General features: G+C 43.7%; 1 protein-coding gene across 4 annotated transcripts in view; it reads right to left on the reverse strand.

The window, feature by feature from the left end:
* PLCE1 (phospholipase C epsilon 1) overlaps positions 1-21,267 on the reverse strand; it is a 377,706-nt gene that overhangs the window by 216,861 nt on the left and 139,578 nt on the right. Inside the window, exon 1 of one of the 4 annotated variants that reach the window (XM_027528502.1) lies at positions 19,728-20,079. The exons of the other annotated variants lie outside the window; for them this stretch is intronic. Within the exon in view, the coding sequence (XP_027384303.1) occupies positions 19,728-19,778 (51 nt within the window). The 5' untranslated portion in view covers positions 19,779-20,079. Of the gene's footprint in view, positions 1-19,727; positions 20,080-21,267 lie in introns of those variants that run through there. 4 annotated transcript variants of the gene reach the window in all.

The following is a 21,267-nucleotide window of genomic DNA, read 5'->3' on the forward strand; positions in this document are numbered from 1 at the left end:
CATTTATGTGAAGTGTTTTGGAGATACAGTGTACTTCTCTAAGTGCAATAACAGCACAGAGTTGTTATTGTGTATTCCTGTGTATTGTCCTTTATGCTGTCAATCCAAGTACAGACAAGGAGAGAAGAGTCAGTGTTGATCAGGTGAGCTGTGGGACTGGAAAGAAGCAGGACGGTGTCCAGGGGAGAATCAGTGGTTCAGAATCAGGTCTCATGGCAGGAATCAAAGTCTCCTCCAAGTCACAGGTCTATCACAGGATATTAGCAACGATGCTGGGAGGCATAAAAGTAACATACATCAGCAGCAACTCTGACCACTGACACCCCCATTTCAGGATTTACCTCACTGTGGGCACTCTGCTAAGTGCTTTACTTGCCATATTTCAATAAATCCTCATAACCGCCCAACAGGAACACATGAGAAACATACACGAAACAGGCTTAGAGACAGGTTCAGAATAAAATAAAACCTTACAGCTGCAAAATGGCCAAGCAGAGATTTCAACCCTTGTCTTCTGACTCAGAGCTCAAGGGAAAGACCAGGCCAGGGTGGGACTTAAACCAGGAACTGGGGAACAGCACAGGGGAAGCACGAACTTGTGAGTCAGGCTGAGGCCAAGGCCTCCCTGACTCCTCCTCCTGGGCAAACAGCAGGTTTGCAGTCCTGGAGGCACTACAACTGCAGCTGAGTTCACACCCTGCCTGGGGCAGAGTCGGGTGGGGACTGGGAGGGCTTATGAATAGACTGGGTTTGTTCCTCCAGTAACAGGGAACAGTTCCTGCTGCTGTGAGGGCCCTCTCTTTCTTCCCCTCCCATGACCGGGGTCAGGAACGGACTACAAGGCCAGCAGGCCCTGGCCTGTTCTATGGAGAGAAGCAACGGTGGAGCCTTGATCCACAGGTAACATCTGCCGTGGTGGGTTAGCCCCACAGCCCATCTCCAGTGAAATCAAATGCAATGACTTACGACTTCTTTTTTGTAACAAAAAATATTTTCAAGTGAAATCTCATGGAGAAGCAGAGAATTTATAAAAGATGAAAGGTAGAGCAATTCTGTTTTAAAGCGAGATGAAGAAAGTCCAGAATGCCCTCCTTCTACCCACTACTAACCTAAACACTTCTATGAACACTAGAGCCAAAAGTATGTTTGGACTCCTTAACGTCAAGGAATGGTATGGACCCCCAAAATTCTAATTTTCTTTAGAAAGCCAGTAGTAGTTATTATCCATTATATGTAGTTTCCTAAAAGCCTTTAAAAAACAAATGTATTTTTCCATCAGCACCACACTTGTGGCTACAGAGTCCACCACTTACTTGCCACTTTCAGAAGTACCTTTGTCTTGTCCTAGACTCGTTCTGCTCTAGCTCCAAGGCCTATCTTTGCTTCTTCCTAGTAGTTATGCTAGGAAGTCTATTATGACTTTAGAAACTGTTCACATCCTCCTCCTTCTCTTTCCAGACAGAACATTCCTAAGCTGTTTAGTCTATTCTCACTGGAGGATTAAATTCAATAATGTACTGAAAGCACCAAGCAAGGGACGTGGCCCAAAGGAAGGGTCCACCAAGCATCATTCCTTTATCCCTCCTTTCCCATCCCCTTCATCAGTTAAAAGACTTTTCTCCAGTCTTGCCTTCCACATGGACGTGTTGTAAATAAGGTTGGGTGAGATGACAATGACATCTTTACCTACACAGCCAAACACTGATACCACAAGGTTGGGAAGATCAACTCCAACCAGCACCACATGACTCATCATCACAGTCAGGAACACAGAGTTCACTCTTCTCTATGTAATCTCCAAGTTCCCTGGTAGGAAAATTGTAACCAATAAATCAAGGCCTGAATGAGGATCTCTATTTTGTTGTTGCATAACCAAGCAGGGTAGAGGGGTGGGGGGAGACAGAGAGAGAGACAGAGAGAGACAGAGTTCACACAGGTAAGAAGAGAGGGGTTAGGGAGGGTTTGATTATAGCCAAAACAGTGTAGGAAGACAAAATAGCTTTTCTACAGAAAGAGAGGCATAAAGATCAGAGAACATGAGTTCTCAGGACGGGAATTGTTAGGAAGGGAGCTAGTGCTCACTTCCTGAACTTGTACATGGAAGTAAGGAAAATCACAAAAACTTCAAGACACCATTAGCAGGAGGATAAATTGGCACAAAATTTCCAGAGGGTCACTTATCAATACCCATCATAGTTTTAAGTGTATATACCGTAAGATCCAGTAACCACGTTTTTAGGAATCTAAACTGATAGAGATATTAACATTGTACAGATGAAAGCACAGTGATGTTCACTGCAGCTCTGTTTCTTTTTTTAAGGAAGTGTTCATGTTCATCATCAATGACTGATAAAATAAATTATGGTATATCCATACAATGGAATAGTAGGTAACAGTGAAAAAGAGTAAGGTAGCAATGGCACTCCACTCCAGTACTCTTGCCTGGAAAATCCCATGGACTGAGGAGCCTGGTAGGCGGCAGTCCATGGGGTCGCTAAGAGTCGGACACGACTGAGCGACTTCACTTTCACTTTTCACTTGCATGCATTGGAGAAGGAAATGGCAACCCACTCCAGTGTTCTTGCCTGGAGAATCCCAGGGACAGAGGAGCCGGGTGGGCTGCTGTCTATGGGGTCGCACAGAGTCGGACACGACTGAAGCGACTTAGCAGCAGCAGCAGCAGCAATATGTGTAGTAAGAAGGAAAAAAATCTCAAAAATATAATAAATGAAAAAGACAAGTTGCAATATGCATAGTATCAACCATTTTAGTTTTAAAATAATATAACTGTTCATTTAAACATAAGAAAGCCATCTGAAAGGATACATGTGGATTATCTCAATTTTGGGGGGAAATGGACAATTGTCACTTTTTATTTTTGATATTTCTAGATTGTTGGAATTTGTAATTAAAAATAAACTAAACAGGGGACTTCCCTGGCAGTTCAGTGATTAGAACTTCCCCTTCCAGTGCAAGGGGGTGTGGGTTCAATCCCTGGTCAGGGAGCTAGGATCCCACAGGCCTTGTGGTCAAAAAACCAAAACAGAAGAGAGACAGTGTAATATTATAACAAATTCAGTAAAAGACTTTAAAAATGGCCCACATTAAAAAATTCTTTTAAAAAATAAAGTAAACAGGAGAGCTAACTATAGCACAGTGGTGAAGTGCATGGGCTCTCAAGCCATGCTACCCGCACTGGAATCCCAGCTGTGCCTCATCCTAGAAGCAACAGGCAATTTAACCTCTCTGTGACTCATTCTCCTCATCTGTAGAATGTCATTAATAATAGTATACTTACATTATAGAGCTTTTGTGCCAATTAAATGAGTTAATAGACATAGAGGTTAGAAAAGGCCTGACACTTATGAACACTCCATAAATCATTAGCCTAAAAGAATATCTTTTATGTTGCTGTTTTAAATTACCAGAGGATAGAAGGGGGAAGGTGGGAAAAGATGAGTGCAGGTGATAAAAGGCCTCAAAGGCAAGGCTAAGGAGTAAGAATCCATTTATTCAGTAGGAAATGAGGTCATTTATTCATTAAACAAGTATTTACTATGTGCCAGGTTCTGTTCCAGATGGTTGGGACACATCAGTGAATGAAACGGACGACAGTATTTTAGAAAAGGTCTGATGTAATCAAGACTGGCCTTTTGGGTATGATAGTTACATGTCTTAAAAATGCTTTATGTGTTTTGAGAGGAGGTGATCAGGAACACCAGGGCTGTCAGTGAGGAGGCCAATGCCGTGTTCAGGCAATGAGGGCCTGATACACAAAAGGGACGACTCCAGGTCTGAAACCTGGAAGAGGTGTCTAAGGGCTGAGAGGACAGACAGCCAATCCCTCGTGTTGGCAACGGGGTGAGGCTGGCACTGTCAGGCAGGGAGTGGTGGCCAGAAAACCTCTGGAGACCAGCTTTTTAGAGTTTATCTCAGCTTCGGCCAACTCTGTTGGCCTGCAGTCAGGTGAACTGGTTCCAGCCTCACGTTTACCACCATTGCCTGGAGGGGCCCAGGAGAACCAAACTTCTGTGGGTCTCTGAATCCACATATAAATGAGGGTCACCCCTGATGATGTCCAGGTCCCCTGTCGACTCTAACATTCTACAGTTTTCATGTCACTCCAAAGAGGCAATGGGACTTCCTTTCCTATTACCAGTGTAATACACCAGAGTCACAAGAGAAACCATTAAAACACAGGATTCAGATGTGCAGGATAATGTATGAGAAGACTGTTTACATTTTTATCCTTTTTGAGAAAGTGCATATTGAATTTAAAGGCAAATGTATGTGTCAAGGTCTGAAAACGGGTTACTCGAATAATTTCTTTCCATGCATGCAGCTGTTCTAAAGTATAAACCACACTCGTCCAGTAAAACCATCATCTGTTCTGTAAAGAATATAAGCACTCATCTGGCCCTTATTTTTAGAGTAAGAGGTCAAATGCACAAGGGGTGAGATGTAGTTGAGTCCATCATGTCAGATGCAGACAGGGGCTGAAGGCCAATTATAAACCATAATATCTGAACTGGGGGGTATTTCAATTAGATGGCTTAGAAGATCAAAAGAAATGAGTTATTAAATATCGGAGTAGCCACACAGAAGCTGTGAAAAGCTCATGCTTCCCTTGTTCATTCATTCAACCGATGGCTCTCACAAAATAAATCACCAAAATAAACAGACTCTGACTCATTTCCCATCGCTTCTTGGAGTTTAGTTCTTTTTCCCTCCAGGGTCACGGAATGCGTGAACTTCAGGCTTACTCTCTGTGTGAGAAAAGTCCTGCATGAGGATAATTGACTTGATGTTAGAAGAAAATGTAATTTTCAACTACCCATAAGTAACCGGTACTGAAGCCAGGCAGCCTGAGCTTTGAGCCCAGCTCCACCAATTCCCCATCTAAGTGATTTCAGGTAAACCAGGGGTCCCCAACCTCCGGGATCTAATGTCTGATGATTGAGGTGGAGCTGATATAATAATGATAGCAATAAAGAGCACAATGAATGTAATGCGTTTGAATCATCCCCAAACCACCCTCCCCTCCCCAGTCCATGGAAAAATTGTCTTCCATGAAACTGGTCCCTGGCGGAGAACAGCTGAACCACTACCAGGTTCCGTCCTGCCTCAGTATCCCCCTCACAGGGTTGTGACGAGGATGTTACTATTGCTACATTGTTTGGATCGGCACCTGTTGTAGAGTAAGCACGATGTATGTGTTTATAAAATAAATCCTCATTGCAGGAGACAACACTAGGCAGCTGAGAGCAGCCGCACACTGATTCTCTTAAAGGCTACTTCCTCTCTGCTTACACTACTCACTCATAAAAGTACCACGGAAAGCCATACATTAGACAAGACAAGGCTCAGCTGTTCATTTTATTTAGGAAGGGCTGAGAGGAATTCACATTGAAAAACCTCCTGCCTAGACTGCTGAAATCAAAATGACACATCTCTTTAAAAAAGAGATATGAGTTTGTTGTAGAGATGAAATTAGAATGCCTTGGCATAGTGCCCGTCAGCTTCAGAGTCTGTCATTTCAGCCAAATGTTTGCTTGAGCTATTTGAACCTATTTATTCTTAGCTGTTCTGGTGTGTAAGTGACTGTGTGAGTGCATGTGTACGTGTGTGTACACACATACACACACACATGATGGGGGGAAGGGTAAGAGCTCAGGTGAGACAAGATGCTTCAATGCTTAAGTCTGGGTCACTTCAGCTCCAACACTTCGAGCTCTTACCTACAATGAAATGTCTTGAGCCTCCATTACTGAAACTGAATAATGGTCTTGAAAACCTGGTCTTTGGGATGCTGTTTTCTAGACCATTATTCAAAGTGGTTGGGATAATTTGTCTTCATAAGGACCGTCCCCATGCATGCCAGCCGGAGGACTGCTGCCACTCGCTGGCTAAGACACGACCTCAGGGTATCTGGTAGCATAAGTAATTAAGAGCAAACCTTGGATTCAGGCCCCAGTACAAGCCCCAACTTTGCCACTTCTTATCTTGTGACCTTGAAAAAAAAAGATCTGAACCTCTCAAAGCCTGTTTGCCTATCTATAAAATGGCGATAATAATAACACCAGTATCTATCATATCACGTGCTCATGAGGCATAAGTGAGAATCCTCGGGAAGCACTCAGCATGGTGCCTGGCAGCCAGTGCTCTTTAAACAGAAGATTTCACAGAATAGCTGTTCTTGTCCCAGATGCCCCAGGGAGATCTCCGGTGGGTTCATTTTTGGGTTGCGATGGACAGTTTATTAGCTGGTTTTTATATTTGGTTTTAAAATCTCCAGTGAGAATTCTTTACATACGTGCTATCTACCTCCTCCACTGTTTTTCTTCTTTGTACCTTTTTTTTTTCTTTTTTGTACCTTTTTTTTTAAAACAAACTAGCTATTTTAACGTCTGAGAAGTAGCCTATTGCTCATCAGAAGAGATTCCAGGGCTTTTTGTAGAAAGGACTTCATGTCAGGATGCTTTTTTCAAGGAGCTGCCTTCCTGTTCTCTCTCCCCCTGGGACAGCCCCTGCAAAGAGTGAGGTTTCAAGTATCCTCCCCCACTGAGGTGGCAGGATGGGGGCCCTGAGGGCTCAGCCCAGGGCAGTGGCGCAGAGAGCAGTCAAGAGACCCCATGGGTAAGTTCTGACCTTGGTCCTTCCAATAACTAGCTGTGTGACCTTGGACAGGTCACTTAAACTCTCCAGGTTATATTGTCTTCATCTGTGATATGAGAGAGCTAGTAATGGACAAAAAAAAAAAAAAGGAAGACAATTCTCCCAGGAGAATAAATAGTATAAACATTGTACTCTTCACTGCTTATTAAAGAAATGCAAATTATAGGAATGCAAAGACGTCATTTTTTAAAATTATTAAAACAATCTAAAAACAACTTTGCTTATTATTATTTCTTTCCTGGGAACATGGCACATTGGTACAACTGATTGGCACTGGAAAAAATTCATATTGTGTCTCACAGAAGAGAAGGAGGAAAATGTACGTGAATCCTCATGTCTGCAAATCACTAGTTTTGAGGTTCAACTTCCTTGAGGTTCCATTGCCTCATTGGAGGAAAAATGGATAAAATGGGGATGATAAAGATAATGCCTATTTGCTGGGTTGTTGTGAGGCTTGAAACTAACGTCGATAATGAACTTAGCTTAGTGTTTGGCACATTACAGCTGCTGCTATTGTTCTGAAGATGAAGTTGAAGAAATGATGATGAGGACGCCTGACTCCACCTGGATCATATTGTGACACTGTTGTAGAAGAAACCTATTCTCTTCTTCCCTGGACTCCTTGTCAGAATGTGACCTCTCAGCAGGCAGGGCAGATAAATGCTCAGCTGCCCGGCCCACTTGTCCAGTTTCCTCAGGGATTCTGACCCGTGGCCTCAGAGGTCCCCTGGCAACTCCAAGTACACACCCCCACAAACACATCCTACCACACATACACACCACTACACGTCAGATGCTGGTCCTGCCCGGCTCAGCTGGCATTCAGTTCCACAAAACCTCTGGTCTCGAAGGCCCTACCCATCTAGCACCTAATGCCCGCTCTGCGCCCCACAACTTCCAGGCAGACATGGGAGGCCCCTCCTGGGAGCTCAAGCTCTCTGATGCAGGTCTGTGGCCCCCGTCACCCTGCACATCTTCTGTGCCAGCCCGTGGCCACCGTATTTACCAAGAAACTCACCCCACCTGGTGGCGGCGGGGAGGAGGGGCTCAGTCCCTTTTATCAAATGCCCACTTGTTTCTGAGGAGCATTTTTCTCTCCTTCCTCAGATTTCTCCTGTGATTCATCTCTTGCTTTTTGGTAATTCAACTTCAGGATCGACTTGAATTGCCACAGAACCTTTATCTACTCAATATCAAAGATGCTTCTTCTCAAATGGTTCTTTGAATTCTTTCTCAATAGCAGGTTATGTTTCTGTTCCCATTTTGCAACCTAATAAGGACTGAAATCTGTTTTCAGTAGTCGCTTGATTTTTTTTTTTTTCTCAGCTTTAAAAATAATTTCAGAGAGCCTCAGAATGAGGCACTGACAGGAACTCAGGAGTCCTCACTTCATTCATGAAAGCACTGAGGGCCCTGAGATCCCCCTCTGTGGGGATCACACAGTCACTCAGGAGAGAGGAAGCAGACCACAGCCTCCAAAGAAGAGCTCCTTCTACCTCCCAGCCTGTCACAGGCCACCTCTCCTTGGTAAACGAGGCCTGGGCCTGCATTTCTCTCTGGAAAGACAGGAGGAGCCTGGCCACTCAGCGCAAACAGCTCCTTCCAGGAGTTCCAAGTCTATCACCCGCTCATTCCTCTCTCTTACTTCCAGGTTTTTGCAAATGCTATTTCCTCTTCCTGGTAACTCTGGCCAAGTCACGTTCATTCTCTAAGTGCTTCCTCCAGCAAGCCCACCTGAACCTCCAGATAAGGAACCCTCCCACATGCAGTGCCCCCACCAGTGCCCTGGACACCCTCCCTCTAAGCTAACTGTTGTGCACCAGTCTTGAAACCGATCATTGTCTTGCCTGGAGGTGTGCACACAGCATGAGGGCAGACCAGACATGATTAACTCACACCAACATGTTAGTGACCTTTACAACCCCCCACCTGCAGAGACTAAGGCGCTGAGCACTGGAAATGGGAAAGAGTCCCCAGGGCAGTCTAAAGCCCAAGGAAAAGTGACTTGACATTTTAAGACCAAATGGCCCTACTCTCAATTCTTCCAGATACTGAGAATAAACTTCTTACTTAAGCAAATAAGGAGAGCAAAGTAACCAGGCCCAAATGAATTTGGTTCAGAAAGGTGAACTGACTTGTTCACGGTCACACAAGAGATATGTCACTGTTCTGGCTAGAAACCTCAGCATCACCTTTACCTCTTTCCCTCTGTTCCTCCCTAAACCAGGCAGCCAGTGATACTTTGGAACATGACTCAGACAGACACCCTTCTTCTCCACTCTGACTGCTTTAGCCCTGGCTTTAGACACCTCACACTTGGATTGTTGCAGCAACCTCCTGGCAGGCCTCCTTTCTCTGACCCTTCTGTGCAAACAGTTGAATTTTCTAAAATTCTAGGCTGCCAAGCTTGATGCTCTCAGAAACGGCATTTTGAAACTCGTCTGTTACACCCTTGTCTACTATGTTAGTGGACATAGCCCTCTCAGGAGTTCTTATGGCTGAGCTCCATCTTATTGCCTCAAACAGCTCCCTGTATGCCTTCTCCAGCTGTTTCAGAATAAGCCTGGTTATAGGGAGCCTGGAAGCGCCATCAGGCAGGGGCTTGCTGGTCTACCACTTAGCCCAGTGCTTGGCACACAGCTGTAAGTGCTCAGTAAATACTGATTGAATGAATGGACTCATTAATGAACAAATACAGTGAAAAACATCATTGATGTCACTTTTCCCTCCATATATGAAGTACTCCCCTCAGCAGAGGTCCTCATCTTGTCAGTACCGTATCCTCCAGGATTTCCCTGGTGGTCCAATGGTTAGGGCCTTACACTTTCACACAGGGGGCATGGGTTTGATCCCTGGTCTAGGTACTAAGATCCCACATGCCACATGGCATGACAAAAAAAATTTTTTTAATGGCATAAATTTATTTATATGTGTTTAAATATATATATAGTATTCCCCAAGTCCATAATAACTAACCCTTCAAGAATCTTTGTTGGGAGACTTTATTTGCATATCCAAATAAAAAGTATTCTAGGGTTTCCCTTTTCCCACATACACAGTGCAAACAGACTTTGAGAAGTCGAATAGTCTGAGCTTCACCTCTGCCTACATGTAAGTTTCATCTGGTCACCAATGCTTCTGATCTTCATCACCTCTCCAGTGGGGAGGTAGCTGGGTCATCAGAGGGATCCTCTTAGGTGTAACCTTCTCAGTACTTTCTTATATAGAAGTCATAATGTGTTGTGCCTGACACGCTGTGTTAGCTGAGTGTTCAGAGAGAGTCCTCTTTATTATATGTTGCAGCTGTTTGCCTGACAGGGAAACCAGACTTGCTGATAGAAGTTCTTCTCCGAACTCACCTCCTGATGGGAGTTTTTTTCATTCCCTTGTCCAATACTCACACATTAAGTTCCTATTATTAATATGAGTCGACTCAATGGTAATTTGTCCCTCCTGGTGCCGACACAGTACCTTTTGACAGTAGCAGATTAGGCAACTTTTCAGTCTGCCTTTACAGACATTATGTTATTCCACACCCAGGGCAACCAGTAGAAACAACCAGCTAGGGTTTATGACTGGGCCATCATTTTGCAAATGAGTCAGCTGCATAAGTAGTACAATGAAGGCCAGACAGCAAGTGAAAGACAGAGGTACTTAGAATGGCCTCTTAGCATCATTCCATGCTGCCCATAGGAGCAATAGCCAAGACACCTGGGAGAGTGAGGAAAGCTAGCAATCTCTGACGGAAGCAATGAAGTGATGGTCTGAATAAGGATGAATCGGAATCCCAGGAAGCCCCTGAGAACAGTTCAAGATGCCAGCCTTACTCTTAGACCTGGAGACCCCTCAAGTTCCAGATCTGCCTTGCAGCCCAAGAAGACCCTGATCAGCCTGTCTTAATGGCATGCAAGCTGGGCCACAGCACAGCCCACGGCCTGGGTGGTTTCCCCAAGATATGGAAATAGAAGGAACGCAGGCTTAGAATCTAACAGGTGGGCTGAAATCCTACCTGTTCCTCGTAGTAACTGTGTGAAATCAGGCCTGAGACTCATCCGCAAAACGTAGATGACATCACCCACTACGTAGGGTTCTCTGAGAGGATCAGAAGGAATATCCTACATGAAAGCAGTTAGTATGGTGCCATACCTGATTGCTTCCCTCTCCCCCACTTCGAGTGCCTGTTGCTCCTCTCAGAGGCAGCCTGAGGCTGTGGCACACAAGGAGTGCTCAACGTTAATTACTGTTATTAAGGAATGGAAGGGCGCACAAGGTATAAGACAATTAAGGAGCCCACGGGAGACGCAGGCCGTAGAGCGAATGAAGCCCAAGGAGAGACACAAGAGTACATCTTCCTCGAAGACGCGTGAACCCCTGGGGAGACCCAGCAGGTGACTCATAGCCCTTTCCTGTGAAATCAAAACCAATCTCTCTAGAAAAGAATCAGTTACAGATAGGGTAGAAGGAAGAGGGGGGCATTTAAAAGGTTTAAACATATTATTTGTTAAAATAACTGATGAAACAATCTTTAGTTATTAACAACTGGAAACAATTTCTAAGTTAGCCATTGGATAAAAGTTTTCAGCTAACAATTTTGAATCTTGCTCTAATTGGATTAGATTTAGCTAATCAAAAACAGACATTAGAAGGACTTCCCTGGTGGTCCAGGGGCCAAGACTCGGGGCTCCCAATGTAGGGGGCCTGGGTTCAACCCCTGGTCAGAGATCCCACATGCCGCAAATATAACCTGGCACAGCCAAATAAATTTTTAAAAAACACATTAGAGCTGAAATTAGAATTCTACCGACAATTCAGCAGGAAGGGGACTGGATACCCACTTCTTCCCTTGCACTTGTGACCATTAGGCTAAGCATCTTTAAACCAACATCACTCCTTTCCTGGGTGTGGCTGCATGCATGTAAGCACAGCATCCAAAAGGCATTAACCTGATGATGAACCCGGTGTGTGAAACACTACCTCTTGGGCAATGATAACTGCACTAAAAGGAGTGTCCACTACCCATGAGTAACCACCTAACTGGCCTAGGACTTCCTCCCTCTGGTATTCACTGGAAGGACTGATGCTGAGGCTGAAGCTCCAATGCTTTGGCCCCCTGATGTGAAGAGCCAACTGACTGGAAAAGACCCTGATGCTGGGAAAGACTGAGGGTAGGAGGAGAAGGGGATGACAGAGGATGAAATGGTTGGATGGCATCACTGACTCAATGGACACGAGATTGAGCAAGCCCCGGGAGATGGTGAAGGACAGGGAAGCCTAGCGTGCTGCAGTCTATGGGGTCACAAAGAGTCAGCTGTGAAGAGTTGGACATGACTTATGACCAAACAACAGCCACTGCCACCCATGAGTACTCAGCTGGCTTAGGACTTCTTCCCTCTGGACTCCAGACCTGGCTTTTCCCTCAGCCTGCAGCTCTTCCCTTCCTGACCCTACTTCTCCAAACCTTCACCTGAGGGCTACTTACCCTGCTAAGTCTCCTCCTGATATGACTTCCTCCAGGAAACCTCCCTCCCTGCCAGATCTGGGCTAAGGGGATTGAGCAGGAGTTCCTGAGATCACTGTTCTTCCTTATCCTACATTACTGCAGAGATCCTCAGCAGGGATGGTTCCACCTCCCAGAGGACATGTGGCAATATCTGCAAACCATTCTGGTTAAGACTGTGCATGTGACTGGATGCTTCTGCCATCTAATGCTGCTAAGCATCCTGCAATGCACAGGACCGTCCTCCCAACAAAGAACTGTCCAGCCCCAAATGTCACCCGTGCCAAGGTTGAGAGACCCTGTTCTGCTTTAGTGTGACTGCTTACTTGATTATCTTTCTCACAGTGCTTGTCTCATTCAAATCCTCAGTACAATGCCTGGCACATCGTACTCAAAAAAGACCTGTTAAATGACTGAATGACTTTCACCTCAGCTTCCATCTCTTGTTTACTGCCGCTTGCTTGGACCCTGATCAACTCCCTATACGGGCCTCACCTAGTACAACTTCTAACCTAGCACAACTTCTGACTATGTTTTGACTCTGGCCAGGCCCCTCCCCGCACCAGGCCCATTTTACTCCTGCTCTATACACTAGAGAGGGTTCCCAGGTGGCGCTAGTGGTAAAGAACTTGCCTGCCAATGCAGGAGATGCAAGAGACTTGGGTTTGATCCCTGGGTCAGGAAAATACCCTGGAGTAGGAAATGGCAACCCATTTCAGTATTCTTGCCTGGAGAATCCCATGGACAGAGGAGCCTGGCAGGCTACAGTCCACAGGGTTGCAGAGTTGGACACAACAGAAGCAACTTAGCACATACACTAGAAAACTCGAGCTATAATACCTGAAGCACAGCAAAGAACAGGGCATCTGGACTTCTCAGCAAGTAAGGCTAGACAAAGTCAAGATCACGAAAAAGGGGAGAAGGCCTGAGCTAGCTGGGAGCAAGGCCGGACCACCAGGCAAATCGGGCAGTTGGACTGTGCAGTTAGGGGCTCAAAAGCTGATTAGTTTCCAAATCCTGCGAATGCCTTCTATTTAATTAATGGACAGTGAGCATCCGTTTCCGAGGCTGCAGGAATCTTCTCCCCCCTAAATGAAGCAGAACTGTATGATGAATACTTTCTCGAAACCCTGAGTCACTGCCCATTTGTTTCTTTCTGCTTTAGCTACTGAGTTCACATGAATAATTATAAGCTTATTTTACATGATCGTAAGGGGCTAGGTAATTCTGGCAATTTCAAGAATGAAACATTCACAAAGCTTTCAGGACTGTGACATCAGGGTTTGGGAATTCAAAAATCACTGCTGTCTTTATTTTCTTATTTGATTTATCATATTTCATATTTTACATATATCTGTGATAGTTTATTTTCAAATGAAGTAGTAAAGCCAGGCATCTTTTCCAGACAACAAAGGCTTAGGGGATTGCTGGGTTTTTGAAGCTAAAGATTAGTTGCTTTAACCATCAGCCCCATAATTTCACCTTTGAATTCCTTTAGAACTTTTGGATGAATGCCGAGTTGTCTCGGTTATTTATCCACATCCAGTTTGTCAACTGGTCTAGAACATTCTGTGCATCCACCACTACTTGATCTAGTACCTCTGCTTCTAAAGATGATTTAAGAGTGTTATTCAGTTTGATATATTTTTTTCTGAAAAGATCAAGGCAAATAATTTATTATGCCTGCTGGCTCCCTTTCATACATCCGAAGGAGTTTTCTGGTAATCTACAAAGCTTCTACCGGTTCTCTGGCTGGCTCCTTCACTCCAGTTACTTTAAAAGGCCTTCTTATTTTTGCTTTAATGTCTGTTTCTTACAGATGCCCCTTAAATTATACATGGATCTTTTTCATGGGCTTCCCAGGTAGATTTCTCTGTTCTTTCAATTAACTTCCTATTTTTCCTGAAGATATCTATTTCTTAGGAATATGTCTTGCCTTGAGCAATCCTCTTTGAGCTGCATATGTAAATAGAGATTATATGGGATTGCAAAAAGTTGGACATGACTGAGCAACTAACACTAGGCCTATTAGCAGGGGCCAGTTTCCCAGATGGTGCTGGTGGTAAAGAACTCATTTGCCGATGCAGGAGACATAAGAAACACAGGTTTGATCCCTGGGTCAGAAAGATCCCCTGGAGAAGGAAGTGGCAACCTAATCCAGAATTCTTGCCTAGAGAATCCCACACATAGATAGAGGAGCCTGGCAGGCTGCAGTCCATAGAGTCACAGAGAGACACAATTGAAGCGACCTAGCATACACAAGGAGGGCTATGAGACAAATGCAGGAAGGTACGCGGAGAGTTTTGCCCGATGCCTGGCACACAATAAGTGTTTAGCAAATGTTTATTCTTATTGTCTTAGTCAAAGAAGGTGAGGTAAGAAAAGGAAGCTAGTTCTTCTCAACCCAACCTACTAAATGGTTTTATGAATCTTGTCATACTTTATGCTTCCCCATAGGTGTTGGAAATGTTTTTAAAAAATTAGTTGGCAAGACTCTTGAGGTTTATGATATTTTTTCATAGTCACTATTCACATTTTTCTCATTTCTCCTTTTTACGTATACATTATCTTGGTTTTCCATCCTTGCACCAGACCCTTAAACTTATTAGGATCATTGAATCACAGTGTTCACACACAGATGCTTCCTGCACCTTCTACGGTGCTTGTCTTCCTTTTCTTCTGTAAAATCATTAGTACAGGAAATGATCATTTGTCCTAATTCATCCCAGGGAAGTATTTTGCCAATCTACAAGCAAGTAAACACCCTCATTATTACTAATTGGCCCAATTTTTTTAGCTCGGCCAGTCCTACTCCAGCCTCCAGCTCAACCTCATTATCCTTGTCAGGTGGCCCATAACTCCTTTCTACTGCCATATTTTCATTAACTGTTGGCTATTTCTACCCACTAGGCATTTCCTGATGGCATTTTTATGCTAAGGCTCCTTGGATTTATCCACTGCTCTGAAAATCTGTTTCATGACCCTAGTTTCCTACCCTTCTTTGCCAGATGTCTCATGAGAGCCTTTGGTTTCTAAGAAATTCAACAGCCTGCATTCTGCTCTTACTAGGACCCTCAAAATCACCTGTTTCATGGATGGTCTGTACTACAGCTATCTGTCTATCTATTTATCTATCTATCTATGATTATGGTTCAGCAATGATCACAAAAGTTTCTGATCTTCAGCTTCCTTCTCAGCTTCCCAAATTAGACTTTAGAACCTCGCTCTTGTATGCTTTCAAGTTATGGTGCTGGCACCAAAAAGGAGAGTTTGGCATGGAAATCACAGGGCATGCACGGGACAGCTTCCAGCCAACTGATTTCCTATCTCTGTTTCATCATTTTCACCAGATGGTCTTCACTCGATTTGTGCTAGGGGACCATGACTCCATTTGCCAACTGTTGCTAAATAGCTCTGGAACGCCCCAAGGCTTCCCTGTGTCCTGCACCTGCCTAAGCCTGCAGTGGTTGCCACAGTTCTTTCTTCATGGGTGTGATCTGCAGACCCCACTGGATTCCTAAGCTAGACTGACCCCAGTGGAGAAATCATGGAACAGACATAGTCTCTGGTAAAACCCCTACCCTCTCCAGCACACACACACACACCTGACGCTTCTCTGTACGTCTTCATGTTGCAGGTGAGCATATGGAAGTTATTAGTATTCGATGTCTCAGAACTTTGAATTCAATTAGCACCCAGTGGCCAAGCAAGTCAGGGTGTGAAATGAACATGAAATAAAACACAGTAGGTGTTCTATCTTTTTATTCTTCTTGTAGCAATAGCTCCTTTGAGAAATGGCAGAAGTGGGCGCCAGAGACAACTGCTTATATTTCATTATCTAACCACATAACAATGTCTATGGCGGGTGGGTCCCGTATGGGAAAGCTCTTTATCAATGTACCATGCTGGACTGTTAGAGTTGTATCACCTTAAACAGCAAACTCCTTGAGGGCAAGAACTATATTTCCCCCAGGGTATCTCCTGGTCTTCCTAGTACTATGACCTGCACCAAGAAACCATCTAAGCCAACTGAACATGAACTGGAAGGGCTCCCTTCATACACCCAGTTATCACTAAGCACCTACATGTCATAGTCTTCCCTTTCTCCCCTTCTCCATCCCCATCCTGGATTACTCACCTCCTTCCCCAAGAATCTCTACATTATCTAAAGCCTCAAAAAGGCAGGGACTGTCTGTCCAGCCCACTGCTGTATCTCAGAGCCCAGAAGTGTGTGGCACAAAAGGTCCCCAGTAAAATGGCTTGAGCCAATACATCAATGAGAACAAACCTGTTTATAACCCCGGCTGGTGTCATGGGGAACACTCTGCCCAACACCAAAGTGTGACCTGGATTCTTTTATGTCAAGCAGGGCCACCTGCAGCACATGCCAGAGGACAGGCAGATGTGGCAATACTCATAGGGAAGCAGAGATAAGCGGGGGCAGAGATGGGTCATTTTTCAAGGATATGTGTGTGTGTGTGTGTATGTGTATAATTACAGTAAATGTTTTCAAAATCACAACCAATAACAAGAGATTTTTGGTGGAGGCTGCTGTGCTCACTTTAACTGATGATTGTTTCAGATTGTAATCGAGCCTGGAACTCACAGTGGCCCACCCACAAAGCAATGCCCTTCACACACTGCAGCCATTCACACAGAATATCTGCCGCTATCACTACCCTTCCCCCTACCCCAATGCTGATTACAGGTATGTGATTTTATCTGCCACCATGGTTCTCTCCCAAAGGGATAGTGTGGCTATTCATTGCAACTGCAACCATTCTGAAAACTAGAAAAGAGAAAGTGAAAAATGGACACGGAAGAAGGAGACCTTCACTTGAAGCCAGCACACATCAAAGTGTTGTCTTGCCAGGTGGCAACATCACCTGGCAAACTGCTAGAAATGCACATTTGGGGGCCCAACTCTAGTCTCCTAGATCCAGCATCTCTGGGGTGGAGCCCAGGAAGCTGTGTTTTATCCAGCAGCAACACTGCAGGTGTTTTGAGAAGCAAGGCTTGAAAGCACTGTTGGCTGCTTTAAAGAATTCTCGACATTGCCTAGAGGAGGCATGGGAGTCTGGGGTCCACAGAGGAGACTTTTTGTTATTTTTTTGGTATTGCTTACATTTTATCATGAGAATGTCTTTCTACTTCAATAAAAATTAAAAAAAAAAAAAAAAACACAAATAAATGGAACCTTTATCAACAGCACACCAGGATGGAAAGGACAATTCATGGCAACCTCCTAGGAGGTTCCTAGTAATTATTCCCCAACTGTTTACCTGGACAATTTCCCCTCTATCCTACATGACAGATAAGAAGGAAGAAGGTAGAATGATGATAAAGTAATACATTGACAAAATTATATTTCGTTTCTTGACAAAAATATAACAAAATATATTTTGTTTAGTATTTCTAAAAATATTAGAGGACTAAAGTTATCCCTTCAGCAGATATGACCATAAGTCAAGTCAGGACAACATCAGGGTTAACCATTTCCAACTATATAGCATGATTTTTTTTTAAACTCAATTATGAAAAGTATTTGTAACAATAGCATGTCTAGATTCTCTAATAACCAGAAGAGATTGAACACAATACAATTAAAGAGTTTGCATGTTTAATCCTTGGCATGATTCTTTTTTTCCTAAAGATTACAGCTGCTCTCACACCTCAAATTGAGCCATAAACCTGCTTTATTATTAGCCATCCCACTAAGAGAAAAACACAGTGGATGCAATGCTCGCTTAAAGCAATACAAAATGCTAGAGATTCTCTTGCCAGTGTGTCTCCCAAAGGAAGAAACAGAGACTACATGAACTAAAAGGGCTCATCAAGCGAAAATGGCAGGAACAATTGTGTATAGAGACCTCCTTGCTACAGAGTCAGAGTCCTCTACTTTGAATAAAAACATTTGATTTTCAATAAATCATAGAGACCAAGAGTTCCTATAGTCCGTATTTTGTAACAACACACGTGGAAAAATAATTTGAAAAAGAGTATATATAAGTGAATCACTTTACTGTACACCTGAAACTAACACAACATCATAAATCAACTATACCTCAATAAAAAATAAATGAATAATTAAAAAAAAAACAATTCCTGTGTCTATCTTTCTGCCACAACAAGCACCAGGCGTTCACGCCTACAAAGACGCCCCCACTCTCATGGTAAAGAGGAGTGTCAGATGCCCCCTGTTCTCACTTTGACAACTCTACACTACTTTGGACGCGAGAAAAATGAGCTTGTGTCAGGAAATTGACATGATTTCTCATGTTATTTTCATCCATCCACAAGGGGTGTAGAAAGCGTAAAAACTTAATTGAAAACTTGAATCCCAATAATACTCATAAAACATCATATGCTCTTGAAAGGGGTTGTAGAAATTCAGAGATAGAGTTATGTGAGCCATTTCAAGAGTAGTCTTCATAGCTTGAATTCCTTAAACACAGTGCTTTGCAATGAAGTTAGCCAAATACAGAGAAACAAAACAGTTTTCAAGTTTTATTCTGGGTTATTTTTAACCCCAGAATTTTTTTTTTTTTTTTTTTTTAAAGAAAAGGAACAGGACTTGGAATTGAATTGGTGGTGAGCAGGAAACTACTCTTTCGGTTATTTCTTGAACTAATCTTATCAAAGGTCCAACATGTTCTCAATGTTGGTGAATAAATAGCTTAACCACACAGATAAACTACGGACACTAACATGGAAAAACATTTTCAATAAGGTATATTTAAAGCATTAAAAAACATGTAGCTCATTTCAGCCAGGGATGCTATCAAACATAACTGCACTGAACTCTTAAGTATACTTTAAAATTAGTTATACTAAGCCTATTCCTTACCACAATCGTATTCACAAAAGCCAAAAGATTAAAAAGAAAATCAAATCTGCAAAAGGAAAATCAACTTATTCAAAAGCTAGCATTCTGAAGAATATCATGAATCAGAAGTTTTCATTAAACTAGATGTTGATACAGATATAACATACCACAGGCCATTATAAAAGGAAGGAAAACAAATCTCTAATACACCCTCAGGATTCCTTTCTAAATCTTGTAGATTAAAATGCACAGCGATAATCTTAAAACCATGTCTTCAAAGGAAGAGAAATTTGCATCTCTAACTGTTCAGTATTCTGGGTTAAAACATTTTAGAAACGTCTTTAACTGGGGAAGAAACTTCCCTGATCCTCTCTGTGAAATGTCTCAGAGGAATTGTGTTTTGGCTAACACTGCACAGCGGTGTGAGAAAAGGAACAGTCCCCAGATTTCCTGCATTAAGAACGTCAGGGGACTTCCTGGACAACAGGAACCCTTACCTGGTCTTCTTTAAGGCTTCAGCATCCACATCCATCCTTTAATAAGGTAAAATTGGGTACTGCAGAGAGAGGGAAGAACCAAGCAACCCTCAAGGCAGACTGAGAGCGTGCAAAGCCCCAGCTGACAGCCTGCTTCCCTCTCCTGAGGCTCTCTGCCTAAGAGGCTGCACAGAAACCAAGCCCGGTGCCAAATCTTAATCCTTTTGCAGAATCTCACATGGAGCTGCCTCACCTCTTCCATTCCCGCAAAGCTTCTTCCTGCTGCACTTCCTTCTGAAACCATTAATCATTGCAACGATCCACCGAGTGAAGCCCAATCTCAAACTGTACTAAAAATCCTGTTACTTGCGGGGTGATGAATGTTTACATTAGCAGAAATGAAATGATGTAATATCTAGAATCAAGGGAGGGCCTCCATCCAGAGTCAGGGCATTGTAAGAACTGCTATGAAATACGATTTTTCTAGATGGGGATAAAAAAAATTACTCTGGGGTTTTATGAATCTAGTCTCTGTACGTTTAGGATTATTTGGATTGTTCTGGTCTTACTGAGTATCATCATGCTTTCCAAACAGAAATTCAGAACTTTTCAATTACTTAAAGCTTTAGCTGGAGAGAAAAAAAAAAAAAGGAGCAGACAGAATCCAGTGCATTCGTGTGCAAAGAACCTGGTATCAAGGTGGCAACGGTGGAAGGTGTCAATCCAGGGATGTGGAAGCCTGCCATGCTGCAGGAGACCAGAGCCTCTCACAGGTGCAAATGCCTTCAAAGGAAAGGCATCTTCCAAGAAAAGTACTGTTTATTTAAGCCAGAAGTCCATTGTTTTTCCATAATTTTTTAAAAATTAGTTTTTTGGCCACAACGTGCAGCACATGGGCTCTTAGTTCCTCAGCCAGGGATCAAATCTGAGCCTCTTGCGTTGGAAGCTAACCACTGGACATCTAGGGAAGTCTCAGGACTTCTGATGAATAAGAAAGCCCAGGGGTTTCCAACACTATTCCTGATAGACAACTGCTATTGGTTACTTCAGCATCTGATGGTCTTCCCTGATCAGGCTGGGATGGGAAGATTTGAGAGGCACAATGCTAGATGAAAAGGGGAAAGGGGAGGGGAAGTGGTTTGTCAATAGAGCCCACTTGTGAGAGACACCCAGGTAAGGTTTCAAGACCGATCAGAGATTGGCTTGTGACTGGTGGGGATGCCAGAGGTAGACTGTTCCATTTTGGATGTGTTTAACCGATCATAATGTGAAATTTTAAAAGTAATTATCATGTGCCACACACTGTGCTAAGCACGTTACATGCAAACGTGCTTGAACCCTCACAACAACACTATGCGGCAGGTACTATTACCATTCCTGTTCTGCAGATGAAGAAGCTGAAGCTCAAACCTGTTACCTAAGTGATGGTACCAGGTCTGTCTGGTGTGCTCCTTGACCACCAGCCCGCTGCTCCTGCCGGCTTCACCAGCTACACAACCACACCATCACAAGCATGCTCTGTGCTCTGCAAAGTGACAAAGTGTTACTACACAAAAGCATGGGAAGCATGTGTTTGCAGTTCCCCAAAGGCATAAGCCAAATCCTTGGCTGCTGCTGCCCAAGAATGCCAGGCCCCAGAGCTCCTAGCCTGCTTGCCAGACCCTTGGAAGGAAGGTGGAAAACCTCCAAATGTAGGGGCAAGAATCAAATGTCACATAAAAGGATCTCTGGCCTGATCCAGTTCTGCCATGAACCAGCGTGACCTCAGTCAACCCACTTCCCTTTCTGAGCTC

This window comes from Bos indicus x Bos taurus, chromosome 26 (genome assembly GCF_003369695.1).
Source record: "Bos indicus x Bos taurus breed Angus x Brahman F1 hybrid chromosome 26, Bos_hybrid_MaternalHap_v2.0, whole genome shotgun sequence".
In the NCBI taxonomy this organism is placed as follows: domain Eukaryota; kingdom Metazoa; phylum Chordata; class Mammalia; order Artiodactyla; family Bovidae; genus Bos; species Bos indicus x Bos taurus.